General features: G+C 40.2%; 1 protein-coding gene across 1 annotated transcript in view; it reads right to left on the bottom strand.

Annotated features, from left to right (window-relative positions):
- The window catches only part of LOC140929083 (mucin-like protein), a 37,506-nt gene that overhangs the window by 1,772 nt on the left and 11,772 nt on the right, over window positions 1–23,962 (bottom strand). Inside the window, exons 3-20 of the mRNA XM_073378933.1 lie at window positions 18,622–18,999; window positions 17,856–17,956; window positions 16,463–16,555; window positions 15,665–16,257; window positions 14,509–14,730; window positions 13,411–13,743; window positions 12,228–12,482; window positions 11,647–11,840; window positions 10,369–10,705; window positions 9,026–9,151; window positions 6,644–6,769; window positions 6,342–6,464; window positions 4,588–4,716; window positions 4,029–4,157; window positions 3,341–3,450; window positions 2,332–2,447; window positions 1,203–1,580; window positions 1–577 (exon numbers count right to left, since the gene is read on the bottom strand). The exon at window positions 1–577 is cut by the window's left edge and continues 1,772 nt beyond it. Of these exons, the coding sequence (XP_073235034.1) occupies window positions 430–577; window positions 1,203–1,580; window positions 2,332–2,447; window positions 3,341–3,450; window positions 4,029–4,157; window positions 4,588–4,716; window positions 6,342–6,464; window positions 6,644–6,769; window positions 9,026–9,151; window positions 10,369–10,705; window positions 11,647–11,840; window positions 12,228–12,482; window positions 13,411–13,743; window positions 14,509–14,730; window positions 15,665–16,257; window positions 16,463–16,555; window positions 17,856–17,956; window positions 18,622–18,999 (3,891 nt within the window). The 3' untranslated portion in view covers window positions 1–429. The remainder of the gene's footprint in view (window positions 578–1,202; window positions 1,581–2,331; window positions 2,448–3,340; window positions 3,451–4,028; window positions 4,158–4,587; window positions 4,717–6,341; window positions 6,465–6,643; window positions 6,770–9,025; window positions 9,152–10,368; window positions 10,706–11,646; window positions 11,841–12,227; window positions 12,483–13,410; window positions 13,744–14,508; window positions 14,731–15,664; window positions 16,258–16,462; window positions 16,556–17,855; window positions 17,957–18,621; window positions 19,000–23,962) is intronic.

Genomic DNA, 23,962 nt, shown 5'->3' with positions numbered 1-23,962 from the left:
GATTCTGCCTGGGTTAGCTGGAAAGATGGTAAAATACTGCCCGCTCCCTGGACCAAACAGATTGCAGCTTGGAGAATTCGGCCCACTCGCAAGATTAGAAGGAAATGATCTAGTTTGAATTTTTTTTCTTCAGTTTTTTATCACCTCCAAAGAGTCCTTCCCTAAATGCTCAAACCGTGGTGTTTTTCCCACCCTTCCATGAACACTTTCTAATAGTCCGCAGCTTAATATATATGGCGTTTTATCACCCCTCTACACTTCCCAATGGTCTCTCTCTTAACGTTCAAAACGCTGTGTTTTACCCACCCGTCTATCACTTCCTAATTATCCGTCCTGAAGTGTCAAAACGCATGGCGTTTTACCCACTCCTCCATCACATCCAAATGGTCCGTCCCATAATGCTCAAACCATAGTTTGTTACTTAAGTTTTTACGTATAATCGTTATCAACTTCTGTCTCCCAGGCTCTTAGACGTTCACGACTTGATCTAGCAGTGTAACTTTCCATGATGACTGCTTCTTCAGGGAAGGAACCGGAGGCTGGAGTCACTTTGATGGTTCTCTTCTTTGTTTTGACACTAAAGAAGAAAGAGACGAAATATATTGGGTCAGTAGCGCTTTTATTTCTACCGAGGAGTACCCCACAATTTGCCTTTAGTGATATATGTTGCGGATTTTTTTACTCTAACAAGAGATATCTACCTTTGCACCTTCCTACCTTAGAAATGCTCCGATCAGAATTTAATTATTTTTTATTTTATTTTTATTTTTTACTGGGTTTTCTTATAGCTCTCAACACCTTAAGAATATATATACAAAACAGTAAAATGTCTTTTTATTTTGTATTTTAAATTTTAGTACCGTGTTTTGTAATACTGCAAATCCGGCTGTCATAGCTACTACTACTTTCTAAAGATTGCCCCAAAATCTTGATGGAATACGATTTAACTATTGTTTTCCAATTCCGTTTGTTGACCCATTCCGCGTGCCAGTGTGACGTCACATAACAACGGGTGAGTGCTTCGTGTCGTTTTTAACTGAACACACCTTGAAAGTTGTTAACAAAGACTCGGTAACTAACAGTGGAGTCGCATCTGCTTCATAATACAAATACGTGGAGAAGTACCACTGGAGTTGAGGAGGAACCTTTGTCTTAATAACTGGCTTTTTTAAAAACTGACTAGAAAGTAAGAAAAAACCTACCGCCAAATTACGAAGACGATGATAAGAATAATGGCCACTACTCCAACACTAACACCGATTACAATCCATTTCCAGTTGTTGTTTTCACTTTCCTCGATAGGTTTTCTTGTTGTCGTCGTCGTCGTTGTCGTTCTGGTTGGTGTGAAGAGAGCTTTTACACTTGAGATGGTTGCCCCAATTGCGCCCTCAAGCTCAGACTTGTGTAATACGATGATATCAACCAAAGTTTTGCTAGGTAATACTGAGTTATTTCCGGTAAATAATCCTGGCGGCTGCTGCACGTAAAAAGCCACAGCGCGAGAGACTGAGCCGTTGCTAGGATACCCAGGCAGAAGGTGGACATAGTCAGCAACGTAGAGTTCAAAATCAAGAGCACGTCTAAAAATCAACAAATAGGCAAAAATTCTAACTGCTATTTTCGCTCTTTTTTTTAAAAAAATATTTTTTCCAATTGTAGCCAAGTCGACGGCACAAAGCGAGAAGCCTAAGGCTGCGGACCAATAAAAGTGTCGACCCGAAAAAGCCATGAAAGTTAAGCCACATCTCCTTTGCTGACATCCCTGGTATTTAAAAAGGCAGTAAGGGGGGAGGGGGGAGCTGATTTTGTAGCGGAGAAAAATCTTAAGGAAAAGAAGTGACAACGGACAACCAACTCAACCTAGATATAACCTGCCTAGCAGTCGTTTCCGTTTCCGTTTTCGGAGGACACCAGCTCCTTTTTGTCCCACTCTGGAGCTTCCCCCGCGGTTCTACCGCTTCGCTATAAAGAAACTGTCATACGGGCTAGCCGCACATATATGACGTCGACACCTGTGAACCCGAGGAGCCTGGGCCACATTGCTAGGAGGCTAGTGCTCTCACGACTGCGCCACATTGCACTTCTAAAGAAACAAGGTCAACGGCTTAACGTTCCCATACAATGAGTCGCACCCGAACTGAGTCAAGATGCAAAATGTAAGATCTTTCAAAGTTCTCAAATCCCTGGTTGAAGTTCCTCCTGGGATTTAAACCCCCGACTTTCCGCTTAGCTGACCGGCCCTAATTCAAATGAGCTAAGCGCGCAGAAGTGTGAAAAAACAGAACGATAATATATTGCATCCTCTTTTACATGCACAGACGATGTATTTACCTGACGCGTCGTTCCTCCTTCAGTGCACAGTCTGTCCTGTTCTCGGTGCAGTAGCTGGTGGCGATTAAAGCCGTTTTTTCTTTGAAAGACTTGTCAGTATCGAAATCCCATTTAAACTGTAAAGAAAGTTAATGCGTTAGGAGTTATATGAAATGAAGTCTTTTTCTTCTCCGTGTTACCGTGGCCGTTCCTACCTACACCTACTTTTCCTGTGTTTAGGTTTTTTTGAATACCAGTGAATGATTATTTTCAGAGTTTAGATGGATACTTTTTTACATGCATTTATACAGACACTGAGGGGAAGCCACGGAAAGTGTCGGCTTAACGGGGTGTCCATATTAAGAGGGTTGATAGTGTTATTTTCAGTACTCGAAAATGTATACCTTTTATTGGAACAAACCGTCCCGTTTTAAAAACGAAATACTACGGAAGTTAAACATGACTTAAGACAAGAGAACACATGCTTTAGAATCGTCATGAAACGTCACTTACATACAGAAACCCTTCGAATGGAAGAACATTATGCCGGTGGAATCACTCTAAAGTCGCTCTTGTATATTACTTAATCAAAAACAGCACTCTAAATAACTCAGAAATTGGCGTCTGGCTAGATTTTATCTTTTAGTAAAATCCAGCTAGTGGTCTATTATCAATGCTGCGTTCTGATTGGTTGAGCTACTACTAGGCTATATGTTATAGCCTACTAGTAGCAAAAACGCGCGCTTTTTGGCGGCAAAAAAGGATTGAAGTCTAGCTTTAGCTAGCTAACATTTTTTTATTCTCGATATTTTTGACCAACTAGTTGGATTTACTAAAACACTTATTCCTCTCGCCCTCATGGACTCTGAGTCAATAGCCCATTCGAGGCGTATTGCAACTCCCTGTCTAGCGTAACACGCTAGCCCATCACTTAATTATCCCCAGCATTGCATTACCAATACTCATGCTTACAAAGGGCCACTGACGAGAAAACAAAAGAATTACAAAACTGAATTAAACTATTTCTTACGTCGTTAATGGCCGCAATCGTAATCTCTACAGCATGTTCCTCTTCTTTTGCATTTGGCTGTCGAGGCTCTTCAAGCTTAGGAATTGGAATAGACTCATTTTTTTCCAAACCTGTAGAAGGAAAAACCAACAACGTCACTCTTTCGCAACGTCTCTAAACAGCTAGCTGTTTGTTAGTTTGGAACAAAGACATGATATGGGTGTCTCATTAGAAGCTTTTTAAAACATAAATGGAAACTAAGGGTCAGGGCTGGTTGCCATGTCAGCGTATCTAAATAAGGGTAAACCGCTGTTTTGTCTAAGTTCCTAGATCAAATAACTGTCTTTGCCGAGGGGAAGTAGAGGGGTTGGAGGGGGAAAGAGAGAGTAGGGAGCAGAGCAATGGGCTTGAAACCTAGAATAATCATAAAAAAAACATTTTCACTTCTATGAGACATCGCGAATGGTTTGAGCCCAGGAACAATGCCATAAGTAAGAGGAATATGATCATAGTCAATAATTACAATACCCGTTCAGCTTCTAACATACACATAGGTTATCAAAGAACAAATTATGGCAACTTCTCAGTGAAATTAAGAGGAGCAAAATTATGGCACAATCTACCTGAAAACCTACGAAATAAGAAATCTTATGGCCGATTTGAAAAGATGATTAAGACAAATATATAATATATATAACTGGCATATTACCTCTGCATTTTCCATCAATAAAGTACAGGTTTTGACCACATACACACTTGTACGAACCACGAGTGTTAACGCAAATGTGAAACTCATCCGTGCAATTGAATAAATCATCATTCACACACTCGTTTATATCTGTATGACATCAAAGAAAAATAACAATAATCAGTTGAACTACTCAGCATTTACCCTTACACAGATTGCAATGCTCCTCTCATAAAAACTAGCAAAACAAATAACGATGGGGTGGCAAAGGGGCTCATAATTATTTACTGGATTTAAAGTTCGTGTTTTACAGATTGCAGGCTGCAGTAGGAAGTTAAAGAAGATTGGAGACTCGCCACTAGCATCATTCATCTTCTTTAGAACCCACATATCACTTGTTCTGTCGGTCATACTCGGGTACAGCTCACTGTGAACTCGATTAAAGTGGTTTGGGCTCTCCTGGAGAACACAACGACTTCCCAAAATTGAAAGAACGAAAGACGTTTCGAAAATAAAAGCACATCAGAGAAGGCGATCCCCAACAAAACGGCTAAGTTAAAATAACCCACCACCTTCATACCTTCACACGTGTATCCATCGTTGCTTAATTCGAACCCCTTCTCACAAGAGCATTGGTAGCTGCCTGGAGTATTTTCACAAATCTGATTACAACGTTCAAGAGATTTCTCAGGGTCGCACTCATTTATGTCTGCGAAGATAAAATATGTAAAAAATGGTTTTAATAAATGAATTTAACTGACTTTAACAGACATTTTCTGCACTGTTGCGGATAGTAAGGTCTAGATCTGGCCCCAGTGGTTCAAAAGCTGGAAAATGCTATCCATTGGATAAATCTCTATCCAGTGCCGGGATAACACAAACAGTTTGACTAATACGTATCGTATTAGCATCTAATACGTATCGTATTAGCATCGTGTTCTTTTACAAAGCGCTTCAAAAACCAATCCAAAGACAAAAAACACTACTTTCCTTTGACTCAAAACTGGCGCCCACACATTTCAATTTGGACAGGTCAAGCCTAGAGGCTTTTTATTGTCGCGCCACTTTCGCCAGTTTCGTATGTTTTCCTGAAGTTCTGATTAGTTTACAGTACTGCATGTACTTGTTACGACTGCACAAAATATTTCGATTTTATCGACAATGGTATTTTTAACAGTTCAATCATATCGCGTACTTAAATCCTGGTACAAAGGTGGGGTCCAGAACAAGGGTTCGGTGGTGTTTCGCAGACGGACTTTACTAGAGTTTAGTTTCGACTGTGGCGCAGGATACTCGAAACTACTCAACGGGCGAGATCTGCTTTATAGAAAATATTTGTAGAACTAAACGTCCCTTTATCTCCTGAACTTGAAACAGGCAATTGAGGAAGGGAACTTGACATCGATTGAGGTAGGCATGTTTTAGCTTGTTTTTAAACTAGGAATTGTTTTAAATGAATGAGAAAAACAACTAGTGGATATGGCTTCGTATGGTTTGAAGAATTATGGAGATCGCTGATCTCGAACGGTGTTGTACCTCCTTTCCACGATCTCCATAATTCTTCAGATCACACTCAGCCTCATTCAATAATCGTTAAATATGATCACATAAGCGAACAAGGAAGCTTATTTACGTGCACCGGTAACCTGCGTAGCAAGCGTTTCCGTTTGATTTTGGAGCAAAGAAAGACCGAGGAACGACGATCCTTGTTCTTTGCTCCGAAACCGCATGAAGACGCTTTCTACGCAGGCTAGAGTGCCGGTCAATTTAGTTAGCTCACGTGACAAGTAGCATACCAAAGTCGGTAAGGGGCTAATTTACATGATACCGGAATGCCGCCTTTCATTCTGGAACAAGTTCATTCCATCTCCATATCTTTCTCTGTATTTGTTTACATTTCTTTCTCATACAAGTCATTCCACAATGAGTTCACGGTTTTCAGTCCGAATTAAATTCTCGTTCTGGTACAAAATTTCATTCTGGTATCATGTAAACTGACAACGAGCTTTGTTCCGGATTGAAAATCGCAAACGTGTATTGTCGGGCGAGTGAGGCATGCGTATCTGATCTGGCGCGAAAACCACGAGACTAAGTGAGCCATTTATCCGGTACGAACTTCACTCTGGAACGAAAATCATTCCGGAATGAAAGTCATTTCGGTATCGTATGCTAAGAACAGCCCCTAAAATTTCAAGACTTGAGATTCCATGCCCTCGCTCGTTTTATGCTAAAAGCATTTTGCGTACCATTTTAAGTTGAGCCTTAACGAAGTTGGCAAATTCCAGGGAAGAAGGATGTTTAAACAGTTTCACAATAAAATGACTAACCCAGTACCTTTGCATGTTTTCCCATCAGGCTGTAGCTCGTAGTTCGCGAAGCACACGCATAATGGTTGGTTGCTGGCTCCAGTGTAACAATCATGGTCACATCCAGGATCTGGAGAACAAGGATTCTTGGCTACAAATGAAAAAAGTAAAAAAAAAGATAATTATTGTATTGAGTTGGATGCTATGCCATGAGTGGGATAATAAGCAATAGTTTAAAAAAAAAGATACTGAGTTTTTTAAAATTTCCTACTTTACAAGGCTACTCTTAAAAGGCCTTGGACGATCACTTGTCTGGACGATAGTACTTACCTTCGCATTTTCTCCAGTCGTTAGGGTCTATTTTAAAAAAGTCTGCATCACACGAACAGTTGTAGCTTCCTTGAGTGTTGGTACACGTTTGCATGCAGTCATTTGTTGGTACACATTCGTTTACATCTACAAAAATAAATTGTAAGTTACACCAAGACAACTTAGGTTAAATGTTCTTAGTCAAAAACAACATTCCAACTTTGAACAGCATGTACCTCAAGCTCGATCAGGCAACAGATATAATGCGTTATCGACCAAGCAGGAGGTCAAGATGATTGGATATTAGTCGAGTTTTGTGTGCGTTTAAAAGGACCGAGGGGAAATCAACTGGTTAGTAACAGCGAAGGGAAAGCTTCTGGAAGCAAACAAGTAATTGTCATGAAAGATTTAAATCATCGTGGATAATTTGTATAAAGGGTTTAGTTTTATCGTTTGTCTCACGATTGTCACTTCGAAACTTCGTCGTTACCTACAACAGCATGGCGTACGATCTGTTTTCAATTCCGATACAACACTAAGATCGCACTTAGTGCGACCTAAGCATCCTGTGGATCCACGAAAACAATATGGAGTAGTGTATAAGATTCCTTTTGAATGCAGCAAAGTATACGTTGGCGCAACAGGAAGGTGCACGCATGAACGGATTATAGAGCACGAGAGGGATATACGGCTTTCACGAACTCAAACTTCGGCCGTTTCTGAACACGCCAATAAGATCGGGCATTATTCGCTCTGGGACAAAGTTAAGTTTATTGACCGAGACCCTCACTGGTACTCTCATAGAGTTGAGGAGGCTATCCACATAAGACTTCACTTTAACAACATGAACAGGGACAGTGGAATTGAGATTCCTGAAGCGTGTATGCCTAAAGCCAGACAATATGACAACAGATCTCCACCGCAGCGGACCAACCAGGGATCAGTTTCGTCCTCTCACAATGCCAGAATGGCTTTGGATCGAAACCCACCAACCATGAGCGGGGTTTGTGATACACCAATCACTAACAACCCCGGTGGTACAAATAGTTCGACTCAGTAAATCGACACTATCGCCTGATTACGACCTGCAGTGTGCGGTCGAAACGTCGCCATCAATATCAAAGTGACAATCGTTAGACAAACGATAAAACTAAACCCTTTATTAAGAAGTGATTGTACATCATGCGATCACTGAGAAAAGATGGATATACGCGTGCGCAGGTAGTAGAAATAGATCAACCCTTTGCTATGTTCTGTCATCAAGTGCGCACCTCTAATGAATAAAGACAGCCCAGTATAGATTTAAACAACATACAATGTTTCTAAAAGAATGCACTGAATAAGCTACGTTACACTTCTAAGTTAATTAATATCTACAACCTGTAAGAAAAGTTTTTCACCAAAATTTAAAAATGTCGACCACCCATCACTTAACGCCCTTTTGCCGAAATTCAAAGTGTCATGAAAGAGGCTAAGATCACAAGAAAATCAATTACCACGAATGAACAGAGAACGTTTCAAGAATAAGTAGTAAGACGTTATCAGTATGGAATTTCTGCGTTCGTTCCTCAGATGACGTCATTTCGCGGGGAAACCAATGGGGGAGTCGTGAAATGCCGGCTGTTTTCTCAGGCTATGGTTACCGTATTTATTCGAATAAGCATCCAACCTCGAATTAGCGCCCACCTCGAATAAGCGCCCACCCCCACCAGGCCTCGCTCCCCCCAACCTCAAACTCAAATAAGCACCCAACCCCCGGCCCCACCCCCTTTCTGGTCCCTCCAACCGAAAAAACATTAAATAAGTACTAATAAGAGACTTGCCTGGAGAGGGAGTTTTCTTTAGAGTATTTTGCAGAAACCTTTCTTTGTTACATCTTCGCGTTTTATTATTACCATTTATTGTATTGTTGCAAAATAAACATACTACACTTGCTGAAAATGGTGCAAATTTAATAAGCGCCCAGCCTCGAATAAGCACCCACCTCGCATAAGCGCCCACTCTCAAGGTCCAAAAATTTAATAAGCGCCCAGGGCGGTTAATCTAATAAATACGGTAAATACCGATTGAGGTAACCACAAAAAACACCGTCTTCTAAAAGAAATAGGAACTCTGTACGTATCATCAGGTAAAAACCGACTTTTTAGTTCTTACAATTCAAAGCACAGTCATTTCAATTGGTTTTAATTTCCTGTTAACGCCATTTCAGACAAATTAGGACTTCTTTGGAAACCTGGCTTTACACAACATTAATTTGCAAACACGTTCTAGTTTGTGACTGACAAAGCTAGTTAGAATTTAAAAAAAAAACGTTTGATGAAATTGCTTTCATGAAAATTAAGAAAATTAAAATCCAGAAATTATTAATAAAAAAGTCAAGAAATGTGTTTAATAAAGTGTTACCATCGCAGCTATGTCCGTCTGCGTTTAGTTTGTATCCTTTGCCACAATCACAAGTGAAAGATCCCGGTACATTCACGCAGTCTTGTTCGCATGTGTTTGATGTATTGCTCTGGCATTCATTGAAATCTAGGAGCAAAAGGAATGGCAAAAAAACAAACAAACAAATAAAAACAGAAGACAAAAAAAAATTAAGACATAATTGATACAGCAAAGCTAGTTAAGCCCATATAAACTATTCAGTTTGCTGCTAGAAATTATTTCTGTACAGCTATGAGGAAGAAAGTGAAGGATTTTTAGAAGGAACCGAGGAAGTGTGGGTCGACGGCGGGCCCATGACATCCTCGGAGACCCAGGGGCAGATAATGGAGGCAAGGGAAAGTCTAAACGGGCGGGAAAATATGGCACGAAGAAAAGTAAAGAACGGCGAGAAGAACCCCTTGGGACAATGTGTTACCAGACCAGTTCCAAACGGTCACCGCCGTTCTGGCTTCTGATTGGTGCAAGAAAACTTTTGTGTTTTTTTGCCCAATCAGAAGCCAGAATGGCGGCGACCGTTGGAAGTGGTCTCGTAAGACATTGTCCCAAGGGGCTCTTCTCGCCGTTCTTTACTTTTCTTCGTGCCATATTTTCCTGGCAGTTTAGAATTCCCCTCGCCCTCACTATCTGCCCCTGGGTCTCCGAGGATGGGTCCACGATAGAGCTCTGCCCATTCAGTGAAGTAGCACTCACTCGAGTATTATTTTTTACAATTTCTTTTGTGTTGATGATGATGAATATATGAATTTCATATATATTGGAACCGTGGAATAAAGAAATTAATGCAAAAATGCATTAATTTCCAAAAAATGCATTAACTTCCAAAATTGTTGGGCCCACAAGTTTGGGAGTTATTGCGTCCGTGTTGGCAGTGGTGTGCAAACGGATGCAACAACTCCCAACAATATTGGGACCTACAATGCATCGTGAAAGGGATACAACCTATTTGACTTTGGAGAGAGACCATGTGCAATGCGCTTGCGTGGCCCCAACAATGTTGGAAGAGCTGTGCAAACGGATCCAACATTGTTGTGCCACGCTTCGGCGACCACGAAACAAAAGAAATATTGGGAGTTGTTGGCTCAAAAGTTTGACCCGTTTCAAACTTTGCGCAACAACTCCGAACAATTCCCAACAGCTGTGCAAACGGACGCAACATGTAACATCCAACAATTTGGGAGTTGTTGGCCAATATTGTTGCGTCCGTTTGCACGGGGCTTTAACGAGCAAATAGGCATCATTGTACAACTAATCAGCAATAATTACACTTTGCTAAAACCAGACTACGTTGCCCTGGATGCACCTACCAGCACATTGCGCTCCATTTCCGGTAAAACCTGTTGGACAAGGCCCACACGTGTATCCACTAATATTAGCTGGCGCAGGAAGGTCAGTGCAATTAACACCTGCATAACACGGCTGACCATTCATCTCGCAGGCATCAATGTCGCTATCACAGAATCTTCCTGTGTATCCTCCCTGACATGCGCACCCCATATACACGAATTTGCTGTCAGTGTTGACTTCGTCACCTTCTTCTGGGGGCACGCACTGACCTCCGTGGTCGCAGGCGCACATGTTAATCGTGGGACTCCAGGTTGCACTCGCTCCTTTATCGTCAGTGGCAACGAATGAAAGATTAAACTGAAACAATGGAAAAATGTCATCACCTTTTCGAGCATTAACTAATAAGAAAATGATTTTTTTCTGTCAGTGACATTAATAATGGTAACTAGAAATATGTGAATCGCAGGACTTCGTGTAGCACTTCGGGCGAACGGCAAAGAGTAGGAAGAAAGGGAAATAAGGCAATAGGGAAGAAAACTTATAAATTTAAGAAACTTACACTATATAAAGAAACAAAACAAAACTATAATAACTAAAAAAAAACTAAACGAAAAGGAAAAAGAAAAGAAAAGAAGTGAAAAAGAAAAACAGCTTTCACCCCTGCGCGCACGCGACGAGATTATAAACTCTCTTCGCGAGGAATAAGACTGAGTGGATTCAAGTGCGCGCGCGATGGTGCGTACTCTCCAATTACTTAGGCATGACGTCTACTGTCCTATTACACTGCCTTATTAATGCTAAAATCAGGACAGTTGATAGCCAATCAGATTTGAGAATTGTGTTATAGTTAAGATCAAGAAACACTTGAAAGCGAGGAAAACGTCAAAAAATTGAGTTTTAATGAGCGAAAACAATGCCACCGTGGTTACAAGCTTAGAATAAGTACAAGTACAAAGCCTTCCTAAGAATCTGAACGAGTTAGTCTTATGCGGCGGAGTATTCAAGTTAGAACATCTTCAAAAGAGTATATAAGAACATGAATTGTTTCCGACATTGCTACGTTCTTTTCGTTGTTTTTTAAATTCCCTAAATCAAATGATCATTCAAATTGAGGTTTTACTGAAGAATGACAACAAGCATAATTTAATTTTTTGTTTTGGTATAAACTTCAAAGCCATGTAAGCGAATTCTCAAATACTGAAAATAATGTTTTTGGTCCATTTCAACTCTAGGGGAAGTCCTCCATGTTAGCCAAATGTTTAATTTCCTCAGTTATTCATGTCAGTACGCTATCCTACCCTTTTTGTTGATGTAACAGACCAAGTAAAGAGAAGTACATTTCCACTTGTGTTCACGATGGCGCTTGATGGTTTGTTAATCACACGGAATGTAATCGTGTCTTCATCATCTGCTGTAATGTTTAGCTGAACTTTTTCATGGAGCGTGACGTTTATCGCACTTGAAACATTTAGTATCTTGGGTGGAAAATTGTCTGCGTAAAAAAATGTTAAAGCATGAAAAGAGAGGAAACAAGATTTCTAACTCATTCAACTGATAGTTGGCGAAGGAGTAATCTGGACTGACTTTAAGTGTCATTTAAACAAAAATTAGGGTTATCTTCTTCATAATGATTTTTCAAGGATAAATACTTTGATAATTATAATTCTTAATAATAATAATAATAACAATAATAATAATAATATTAATAATAATGAACTTTTATTAAAGTAGCACGTCTTATAGCTCAGGCACAGTACCTTACTAATTGTGGAGACTGGCATCTGACATCTGACTAATGAAAAAATACCTACACCAACATGAATCCTGTTAGTTAAGGGGCAAACTAAATAATGGTTTGACTGGATCTGTTTTCGCTTACCAAGAGCATTGGTCTCATTCACCAACTGAACACTGATATCCTTGGTTACTATGCCAACAGATAGATCATTGGTTGAGGCCACGTCAAACAAACACTCGTGATCATCTCCACATTGTTCTTCAGCCTCTTGCTTTAAACTATCGTTATGCCACGTGATATTGTCCGCGAACATGGGCTCAAAGTCAGGCTTGGAAAAAGTATGCACACTTTCGTTTGGAGCATACGTGAACAATGATTGAGATTGGTTGATTTGCCCTAAAAGTATACCAATATAAGCATCTTTATTGGTATGAAATTGTCTGTATAGTTTTCTCAACTTTTTTATCAAATCACTTTCAAACGCCGCAACTTTACTGATTTTAAGCCGTTCTTTTCAGTAGTGTTGACGGAATTTCCCTAACTGTTCCTAGTCAAAAGTTAAAAAAACCGTGGAAGAATCTGTTATGGTATAGAGTGTTTTCACATGACGTCATGGTGGCCATATTGGTTTCCCAAAACAATGAAACGGCGGCCATGTTGGTGTCTTAAAGCAACCCTGTGGGAGTTGAACTCTTTTCTCATGCAAACGCTTTCTTTTGTGCATAGACGCTGGCCACGTTAGTGAAAACACTCTATTGTTAACCACCGAGAATTGTCTGGCCGCTAATTGCGGGTACATAATTTTAAACTATTTTTAAATAATTCGGTTTTTGTCGTCGTTGTAGTGATTAGGGTTAAGCACTGATAATAGTAATTAGGGTTATAGTGGTTATAGCGTTAAGCATTGGCTCGAAATATTGGTATCGTGGTGTAGGCGATGGCTTACGGCCCCTACCCTTTCGCTCATAAAAATTAGAATTTCCTCTTCTTGTTATAATTGACAAGACGTTTGACTTTCACAAACACTTTCAGAAAATGGAAAAGACTCAGAAATTTCATTTCAGAACTTATGCGCTGTGATATTAGAACGAGGCGAAGCCCTTGAAAGAAATGGACCACAGAAAGCACCGTCGGTAGAGTGCTTGACCGCAGAGCGGTTACAAGGGCCGGGCCAATACTTAAGGTCTTGAAATGACTGAGAAATTAAGGTACTTCCCTGCAAACGAGCATTTACTATTTTTATCATTTATGATGTTGATTCCCAATTTGTAAGCTGTAAAGTCATTTTAGAGAACAAAAAAAAGCAATTAAATGCACTACTTACACTTAACGCCAAATTTGAAGTGAATCTCTCTTAAAGTTAAAGCCGAAGGCAGCTCTGTCCCATCAGGCAAGGTGAAGTCGTCATTTGGATTATCATTCCATGTTCCTAGCAGCCCTTTTGTGGTATTTTTATAATCATCGCCAGGAGTTACAATAAAGGACATCATTTCCTTTTTCTCGCAGAATTTTACAGATGTTAGAGATGGAAAGGAAACCTCGAGACAGTTGTCTTCTGGTTTCGAGATGGAGAGATTGCTCCCAACGTTCACACTGTCATTGGTCAGACTGCTGTAATTACTGTAAATTGTGTGGTCTATCAAAATATCAATTCCACCTTTTAGGGTAAGAAAAAAAAAATGTTGTTTTAAAACATGATGCTTGTACACTGTAATACTGGTGAGGTTTTTTTTGCCGTTGGAAGCTGCAATCCTGGTTTCCATATCATTGTTACGGTCACTAGCTAAGATCGCTAAAACGTCCAGCGGTCTGAACAATCATAGCAAACGTAGCAGCCACGTTTACTGCTAAGACAAAGAAACCATACTAACCACAGAACTAAAGTCTCTCACAGCGATCATTGGCGCAGCGACTACCGTCATTGTTTACTTTTTTATGCAGCTATTCCAATTTTTATATGGGCACTTCGCTTTGCGAAGCTCTTTTGGTAAAGATGATTGCCTTTTGCAGTGATGTTTGAATCAAATGTTTAGTTAAGTCTACCGTGTGCGCTATATGAGTTGCATCCGTAACTATTCCATATTATAGAAGGATTATAATAAGGATCTCTACAACTGACTAGAGCCGGCACGGCCTCACTCTTAAGCTGAACTTGTTGGGCAAAAGCAACTTGGTTAGTCTGTTTTTACAAATTTCACCATCGCCCCCGCAGGATTTGTTTTCCGAAAATCTCACTGGCACTTCCATCACGAACAATCTGTCTTCCCCTAAATGCAGTGATTTTGTAACCCCCGCGTTATGTGTCTTTGACTCCAAAAAATTCCACAAGGACGCAAAAGAATTCCGGCATAAAGAATACACGTAATTTTTTCTTAATTTTTTGCGGGTAACAATGTCTATTGGTTTTTTGCTTAATTCTTACCTCCTTTCTTCACTCTTACTTCAACGGTACTCGTGCTTTCTTCTTTAGCAGCTCCAGCAGCAAAAATAGTGGCAGTAGTCGAGTTTCCCTGAGCCAGGCTTGTTCTGGCTTGCAGTTGAAAGGTTCCGTTTTGTGCATCGATCATCACATATTCACCGAGGCCGTTAAACGTAAAATTCCCGCCATCCAGAGTCTTGAAATGGGGATCTCCCCAAAACCAACCTTTTAAATGGAAACGTCGAAACATTTAACGAAAGGATTATAACACTCGAGGTGATGAATCAGTCAGGTAATGCTAAATTCGGTCATTCCATTCAAGACATTGGTTGCTTATCATTTACAAATAGTTTCTAGAAAATACGGTTGGAAAAAAAAATAAAACACGACTTTTTGGGCCGCTCCATCGAAGAAAAATTCAGGAGCAACGGATCATCTGATAAGGTAGTCCCGTTTTCCCGGACGGGATAGTCGAAACGGAAATTCGTGTTCCTTTTCTTCAAAGCCGTCTTTTATACAAGTTTCAGGCCTTTGAGGCCGTTTTTGGGAAACGTGAACGGAACTGATTTGTAAAAATGGTAAACGCGATTAAGGGAAAAATTTACCGGTTACTGTCCTAAATTTTGATTGCCATTTGAGCAACCGTTGACCGACCGGGCTGCCTTCGTAAATGGTGAACAACCCTTTACTTATTTCTTTTTTTCGTTTGTAGATCAGCCAGCCAGCCAGCCAGTCAGACAGCCAGTCAGTCAGTCAAAACGGCATTCCAGAGTTAGTCGGTCAATCAATGATTTATTCGGTAAACGGCCAGCCCGTTTGTCCAGCCCAGTCCTCTTAGTCGTTAGGGTCAGTAGATTCATATAATTCATTGTTTCAGTCAGTTAGTCAGTGAGCTTCCGCAATGGGTAATTTGGCTAGTCGATTTTCTTTTCATTTATTAGGACGGTGGGTCGGTCAGTCGGCCTGTCGATCGGTTAGCTTGCGGGTAACCCGGAGAGCATACTCCCAGGCTGTTGATCAGTAAGTCTCTCGGTCGGTTGGTCCGTCGGCGAAGTGTTTCATCATGATCACTCGCGCAAAGGATACCGGTATATCATCCAGTCAGTAGGTTATTGTTTTTGACAAGGAGGAAAGAGAGCTTATTTTAGAGTATACGTACGTCTTCGTGGAGGTATATATCGCTGGCAGTCATCAGACGGGCGAAAAATGTAGAACAAATTACAGAATGGTATATCAACACAGCAATGTTTATAGGCCTGCTGGTCGTCGTAAACACTTTGATCACGATTCCACCCCCACCAATAGTAATAATAATGTAGTTGCATTTTAACATGGCTTCCGTCTGGTGGTCCAATCTTAAGAGATGCCCAGTCTTGCCAATCCGTGGAATAACAGCAAAGTTGCCTCATGCTGAAATATACATATCCTCCATAAAAGTTATACCGAATATACTTTACTCGTCTGGATTCGAAGCACCAATCGGGCCAGGAATACTTTCGCCAGTCCCAGAAGAATCTTCTGTCAAACCAGGCTTGCCAACCTGAGCAAGGACAGGCCATGCTACTGTCCGACTTAACGAATCTGGCATGCCAATAGAGAAAGAGGATTTTCAATTGAAAGCGAGCCCAAGAGAGGCACCTTTCCAATGCTTTTTCTCCATCACTGTTCTCAATCCTCCAGAAGTACCTTCCCGTCAAGCCTGTGTTTCCTGCCCTCTTGTCCAGATCATACATTCCATACAAATTTCTCGAACTAAAAATAAATACGAAAAACACTTCAAAATTATTCTCGTTTGTTCTCAAACACAAATATTGTTTCTCAATTTCAAGATTATTCCAAAGCCGTCGTTATTTCAACCCATTTTTGTTTTTTGCAGCGAGTAACAAAGCAGGAAGTAATGTACTATAGTTCAAGAGGACAGAGATGACGTAACAGATTTTAAATTTCTTAACCCTACCCTTTCATGTTTAAATAGTGTTCGCCATTATCGCCTGCGTTCCACCCAGCAGCGGGAATTCCATACCAGTCTGTCCAGTACCGATAATAGTATCTGCAAAAAGAAGGTTAAATATGATACTTCAAAGTGCATAATTGATATCTGAAAACGTTTCATAAGTCAGAAAGGTCAATAACCAAAAGAAAAAGCAAACTATAATTTCATAAGCTAACACCTTTCCACTCAGAAATGTACCACAACAAGTTAAACCCTTCCCCACTTTGTCTTTATCTTATATATTGTCATATTCTTCTTGTTCACTTCATTCTATTTTTTCCACCTTGTTGTAAGTTTTTCACCTTTTTGTAGACCTGGATTTAGCGTGCACGCATTCCCTTAATTCTGGTTTCCATATGATCATCCGGATCGTCCCGATCGCCCCAGTCGTTTCAAAATATTTCGAGACGATCCCGACGACTGGGCGATTGGTAGTTTCCATATGATCGTCTCGATCGCCTCAAAGGGAAGAGAAGAGGGGTCGTCAGCGATGTCTCTGGGTCAGACAATAGAATTTTTGCGCGTGCTTTGCAAACAAGCCACATAAACGGATGATTTTTATTCATAAAGCGAACCTCGTATCTTGGTATTTGCTTTTTCTCTTGATTTTGCGGCATTGAGAAGCAAGAAGAGTTCCCGGAAGACATAGTATCTCTTCAAAAACTTGATGTCACGGACTTCCTCTAATTTCAAATAACCCCCATACGCGTTGCGAACATTTTTGTATTATTTTTTCGGCTTCAGCGCCATCCGGGCCGAATTTTTATTCTCGATTACTGGAATAAAAGTGATGACCTCTGGGATAGCCTTCGATCGTCTTGATCGTCTCAGCCGTCTGAGAGCGTTTCCATATGATCGCTTCAAAATTTACATGATCGTGCCGATCGTCCGGATAAAACTCAACTCTATCCAAGCGGTCGAGGTCGTCTCAGTCGTCCGGGTCGTTTGCGATCGTCTGGGTAGCGTTTCCATATGATCGTCCCGGTCGTCTGAACATTTTTTGAGACGACTGGGACGATCGGGACGATCCGGACGATCATATGGAAACCAGACTTTAGACTGCTCAAGCGTTAACGAGCGTAAACTGAAGGCAACTAACGCAGAAAAGCCTCATATTGAAAATGGTTTATAGCCATCATACAACACAGGGAAAGATCGAGCTCTAAGAGTGAAGTACTCTTGATCATGCTGAATTATTCTAAGGACACCATCATCCATAGAGCTTTATTGTTATCATTGTGTGTTGAACCGCTTAATTTATGACACCATGAGCATGATTACAAGAGAAATCCTGGCTAAATTTTGAATTTTTTGACAGAGTGTTCTTACTTGCCGCGTGTTTGATGGTTGTACTTACGGTAAGACTGGAGCAACCCATTGAATTTCTCCATGAGGATAATTGAACATCAAAAACGAGTTGAGGAAATCTGTAATGATGACTGCTTGAAAGGTGTTGGACTGTAAAAAAGCAATGTTGAGTCAGCGAAGGTAATAGACATGGGAAGCACGCCATCTAGATATACCTTGAAAACAAGCTACCAGTTATCTTTCATAGTTCTTGTTTCTCAACTGCCAAGAAAATGATCAACACAATGGTGATGATTGGAATTCTAATTTCCACACTTCTCGTTACAGCGATTAGAATTTTTATCGTGTAAAAGCTAAGTTATTGTATTCTCCTTTTATTAGTATTAATTCAAAATGATCCTCTGTTTTAAATCCCTAAAAATTTCGGCACGAGAGAAAGCTAACCAAATTTGAAATTTTACTACAATGTTAACATGACAGAAATTGTCTTGGGAGAAAGGCTTCAATCGTCAAATATGTAGAAATCAAAATATACCAGGGCGTACTGCTGTAGTTCGGAGCATGTTTTTGGGTTTGTCTGACCTGAGCAGTGTACAAATTTTTGCGAAAAAAAGCATTATGACATTATTCTGAACATGGCTAAAAAAATGAGGTTGTTGTCTTATACAGTGGGTCATTCATGTTTCTTGTTTGTCCTAAGTAGGGTCCTCTGGGGGTTAAGATCGTCTACGCGAATATCTCATATTGGAAAATTAAAACTATTCTTTATTTTTAGAAACATACTCCATTACGGCAGTAAGCTTTTAATTACTTACCCAGGGACAATCAAGATTGGGTATACCCCAGTCGAACCAAGAGTAGTACCAATAAGGGTAGTAGACATATGGACATAAGTTTTCCCAGGTTACAACCAGAACCCATTCCGCTTCAAAGGTGGAGAATTTTTCGCTGTTGTCATACAGTCGAACATGTTTGGAGGCTTTGTCCAGAATTCTCCTTGTAGGATCGGTGACTTGATTGTACACGTGATAATGTACTTTTGAATATCCAGCTTTGAAAGCCAAATACTGGTCCGTGAGCGCCCAGAATGGAGCGATGATTGCATAATTGCGAAACCATCTATACACACCGAACTTTTGCGGCCACCAAAAGCTCCATTCATAATTCAGTTGTAATTTTCCATTGCGGCATATCTGCAAAATACAGTCGATAAAATTGCCTTTTATTTTTCTATAGATAAGTTTCGATTTTTATACCAGTTCTCTGGAATGTGCAAAAACAAAAATAAATGTGGATCGCCGAAAATATAAATCCTTAATTCAAAAGATAATTCTTGTCAATAAGAAAAACAGATTTTTCGCACTCGTTATAAGTCACTTTCTTTCCAATGGAGATAATAAATAAATAAATAAATAAATAAATAAATAAATAGATAAGTAAGTAAAACTATTTCAATAAACAGTAGAAAAAGACCCACTTTGTATCCACTTTCAACACACTATAAAATTTATATGGCGATTAACAAAACTAGTTTCGTCTAGCGACCTCCTTAGTTGATCGCCACGGTATCATGCATGCACATGCATACATGCATGCATGCATGCATGCATGCATACATACATACATACATACATACATACATACATACATACTATATTGCCTCTCGGGGATTTTCAGAGACAGTTATTAAAAAAAATCTATAATATACTCATAACATTTCAGCAATAAGAACTATTTAATTAGAGTAAAATATCAATAAAAACTATAAAAAAGATCAAGTAAATATAGTACAAATACATAAAAGGATTATATGAGTCTAAAAAAATATGGCAAATAGTAGAAGTCAATTTTAATAAAGTATCGAGACAAAATTACGTAAGAGGCTTAATTTAGGTATCGTTTAAAATGGCTCACTGATTTCCAAAGTTTAAGATAATTTGATAAAGAATTTCATAAGGTGACTCTTCTATAGTAAAAGAATCTTTGGCCGCTAAGTGGTTCTAAAAAGAGGAATTTCTTGATTAGCAGACTGTAACGTCGCATCGTCTGAACTGTGTGGATAGGTATCCTGGGGCACGTCCCGTCATGCACTTGAATGCCATTATGGCATCTCGCTAGTAGAGTAGCTCATTAACAGGTAACCAGCGCAATTCCTTTAAAGATGGAGTTATGTGGTCGAATCTCCTTTTCCGCTTACAATACGACAGGCGAAATTTTGGACTGCCTGTAACTGTTCGAGAGCTGTTACTCCAAACAGTGAAGCAATAGAACAGTTTACTAAAAAAAATGTATTTATTATAGTAGTAAGAGATTGCCTGGCGAAAGAGTGCCTAGAACTTGCTTAAATTTGTTTGAGAGGTGTTACTCCAAACAGTGGAGCAGTAAAACAGTTTACTAAAGACTAATGCAGTTATCATAGTAGTAAGAGACTGCTCGCCGAAAGAGTGCTTACTTCGATTAATCTGAGCGAGACGTGACATAGACGATGAAACAGGTTTTATTACTTGGTCATTAAAAGTTAGATTTCAGTCCAAAATAAAACCGAGGTCTATAGCAGTTGTTGCAAGGTACAAGCTCCTTCCCAAGAAGTGACAGATGAAAATCAGTAGTCTACTAGGGTCAAACTTAACCGTTTTGGTGCGTTCCCTTTGCGTTCCGTGTGCGTTCCCTTAATTAATAGGCATATTGGTCGAGTCAATGACGTCACCCATTGTTATAACCTAGGGAAAAAATGCGTTCCTTCATATTAATTAGGTGCCTAGTCACTGCCTTCCTCCATATTAATTTAAGTGGATAGGTTTATAAATGAGCGTCACTCTACTACAATAGGAACAATAGGCCGGCCCAAACTTGCACCATTGTTTTTACAAAACCTTCGACACTGATTGGTTAATGAAGAATCTATTCTATCTTTCAAATAAAAGCGGGCTCTCCGTTCAGCATTTTATTATTGTCACAAACTCCAGTAAATAATATTTTTAAGCGGATAGCTTCCAAACATACTAGTCAACGGTCCGAAAACAGTACTCGACTTAAAACTATTCACTGTGACCAAAGATAAATATTTTTATTCTACAAAACCATTGATTCTGTTTTGTCAATATAATTCAACCTTCAAACGTTTCTAGACTGTGGTATCGAGCGTTAACCATTAACAGGTTGGCCTTTTTCCTTTTAGACCTGTATCATACGAAACAAAACGAACGCAAGCAAAGTGTATTTTATTATTCATCGCAAACTAATTTAATATACACTGAGCCAACATGAACGCTTGTCGCATAAATTATCCACGGGAATCAACTCAATTATATATAAACAATGGTGGGATTAATACGCGCGTGCTACAACCAGACTACACCTTTGTTTCGGTTAAAAAATACATTTATTGCAGTAACTCAACATCTTTAGAAAAAGGATTACAATATGGTGAGCAAATGTTCAAAGCCTAGAAAGTGCCTCTCCCTCTAGCTCTTTCGATTGCTTTCGTTTCTTGAACAAATGCTTGGACACTTGGTTCGTCTTCGTGTATATAAATCCACTTTCTTTTGCCGTTGGAATAATGTTTTATTTTGACGGGCCAGTAATTTTCAGATGCAAACATGACTGTGGGGGTATAAGGGTTAACAGCATTTCGAGTGCTCGTGTACATCTCGCAAAGGCCAAACCCTTCTGGAATAGCCTTGAGATAGGGCGCTCCATGTAAATAATTCTGCAAGGCGGGCCAGGTCATCCCACACCAATCCAGATCAAACGGTTTCGGTTTACGCGTAGATAATTTAGCTTCAGCATATTTCGGGGGCACAATAAGATCCTTTGAGGGGATCGATTCCACCTCTCCCTCTGGTTTTAAGGTTTTGTTGATACTTGGGTAAACTCGACAAGAGCCAAAGACAACAAGAGCCAACACCTGCTTATTTGCCGCCGTGTCCGGTTTATTATCTACAAAGATGTAACCGTAAGGCCTCTCTGTTTCCTGATAATAAGCTGTCATGAATCGTTGGCGATTCTTATCAAACATACGCTCAGCAACAATTCCGATTTGTTTCCGATCGCTAGGACTTCGGAAAAGAGCCATGTACTGTGCATTCCGACTGATATCAGTGTTAAATTTTCCCTTGGGGAACATATTCTGAAGGAGCAGTATGACGCTGGCATTTCTATGGCGACCTTGGGTAAACAACCGAGAAACGATGGGGCTTTCGATCGCTTCTGCCATTAGATCATCAAAGATGATAACGTTGTTGTATTTTGGGTCAATTTCTCGCAGATCTTCCTGAAATGTGGGAAGGCCACGAAAAAATTTAATGTCCTTTCCGATCGCTGATTTCAAAGCTTCGTATCTATCTTGCCACTGACTGTAATACCATAAAATGCGACGGGGCTTGTTGGTTTCGTAGACAATACGATCTCTCGTTAAAATCTGTTCTACGAAAACTGTTTTCCCTGATTGACTTGGTCCAACCACAAGGAGTGAGAACTTATGGCGAAACATAAAATCTGGATAAGGCTCGGTTGCCAAAGAAACATCATGGGAAAGCTTTACCTTCTTCGCAGTAGAAGAAGTTTTCGGCGTTTCGTTCACTGGTCTTCTTCTTTTTCTTGGTTCACATATTTTTCTCGTGGAACTAGATGAACAACGAGGTAAGTCGACGCTTGTAGAAATATATTCTCTTTTTGATTCCCAAGAAACCTTAGCCTCTTTTAAGAGTCGTGTTCGTCTTAGCCCGGTTAAGTCATGGACAATTTCAAGATGAGAACTCAAGTTGGACACACCAGGTTTGCCACATAGCGGACAAATTCGAGGAAACGTTCGAGGCATGACTGCTTATGAAAAATGACTCACAGTTAACAGAATCATTTAATATATAGTTATTTTACAATGGTGGGGAGTACTTAAGAGAATTCAGGGGTACAGGAGGGGTACAGGAAGGGTACAGTAGGGGTACAGGAAGGGTACAGTAGGGGTACAGGAGGGGTACAGGAAGGGTACAGGAAGGGTACAGTAGGGGTACAGGAGGGGTACAGGAAGGGTACAGGAAGGGTACAGTAGGGGTACAGGAGGGGTACAGGAGGGATACAGGAGGGGTACAGTAGGGGTACAGGAAGGGTACAGTAGGGGTACAGGAGGGGTACAGGAAGGGTACAGTAGGGGTACAGGAGGGGTGCAGGAGGGGTACAGTAGGGGTACAGGAGGGGTACAGTAGGGGTACAGGAGGGGTACAGTAGGGGTACAGGAAGGGTACAGGAAGGGTACAGTAGGGGTACAGGAGGGGTACAATGAAAGTTCATAGAGTTCCGTTGTGCTTTGCAGCCGTGCCTCCATCGATAGCTATAAAAGAAGTAAGCCGCTGTTTCTGATTCAGTCAGTTCTTAAACCTCGTGCAGTTCGGAACACAATGTTCAGCAATTATAATCATTTCGTTTAAAAAGGATATGGAAATTTTGAAGATGATGACGACGATATTGAAAGCTCACAAGAAAGCGAACAATCATCTCAAAGTTCTCAATCTAGCGTAGAAATGGACTCTTCCGGAGAGGAGGAGGAGGAGCATGTAGCTCCTTGGTCACGCATTCAAAATGAAGTTTGTAATCGCCACGAAGCCCAGCTCGAAGCTCTGATCAACGAGTATGAACAAAACGGAGAGTCGCCTGAAGTGGCCCGCATTAAAGCTGAAAATGCTTTGCTTCCAGTATATAGAAAGGAATTGAGAAAAGTGTTCTTAGAGTTTTTACAGTGGATGCATGCAATGAAGAAAGATCCGACATTCCGAAAAGTGATGGAAACCCGTCAAGATCTCAAAGACACAGAAGGATATGACTGGCTGGAATCGACAGAACTTGCCATCGATAAGCGGAAATTCTTACTCAATCGATTGTTTGTCAAACAAACTGTTTCCGAAGGCTAAGCCGGAACTCTGTCTATTCATCTATTGTTGTAACACTTTGATGGTTTTGTTCTCAATAAATGTATTTTTTTAACCGAAACAAAGGTGTAGTCTGGTTGTAGCACGCGCGTATTAATCCCACCATTGTTTATATATAATTGAGTTGATTCCCGTGGATAATTTATGCGACAAGCGTTCATGTTGGCTCAGTGTATATTAAATTAGTTTGCGATGAATAATAAAATACACTTTGCTTGCGTTCGTTTTGTTT

The sequence above is a fragment of the Porites lutea genome, chromosome 2 (assembly GCF_958299795.1).
Source record: "Porites lutea chromosome 2, jaPorLute2.1, whole genome shotgun sequence".
Classification (NCBI taxonomy): Eukaryota; Metazoa; Cnidaria; class Anthozoa; order Scleractinia; family Poritidae; genus Porites; species Porites lutea.
This window is presented reverse-complemented; position numbering and strand designations above follow the sequence as displayed.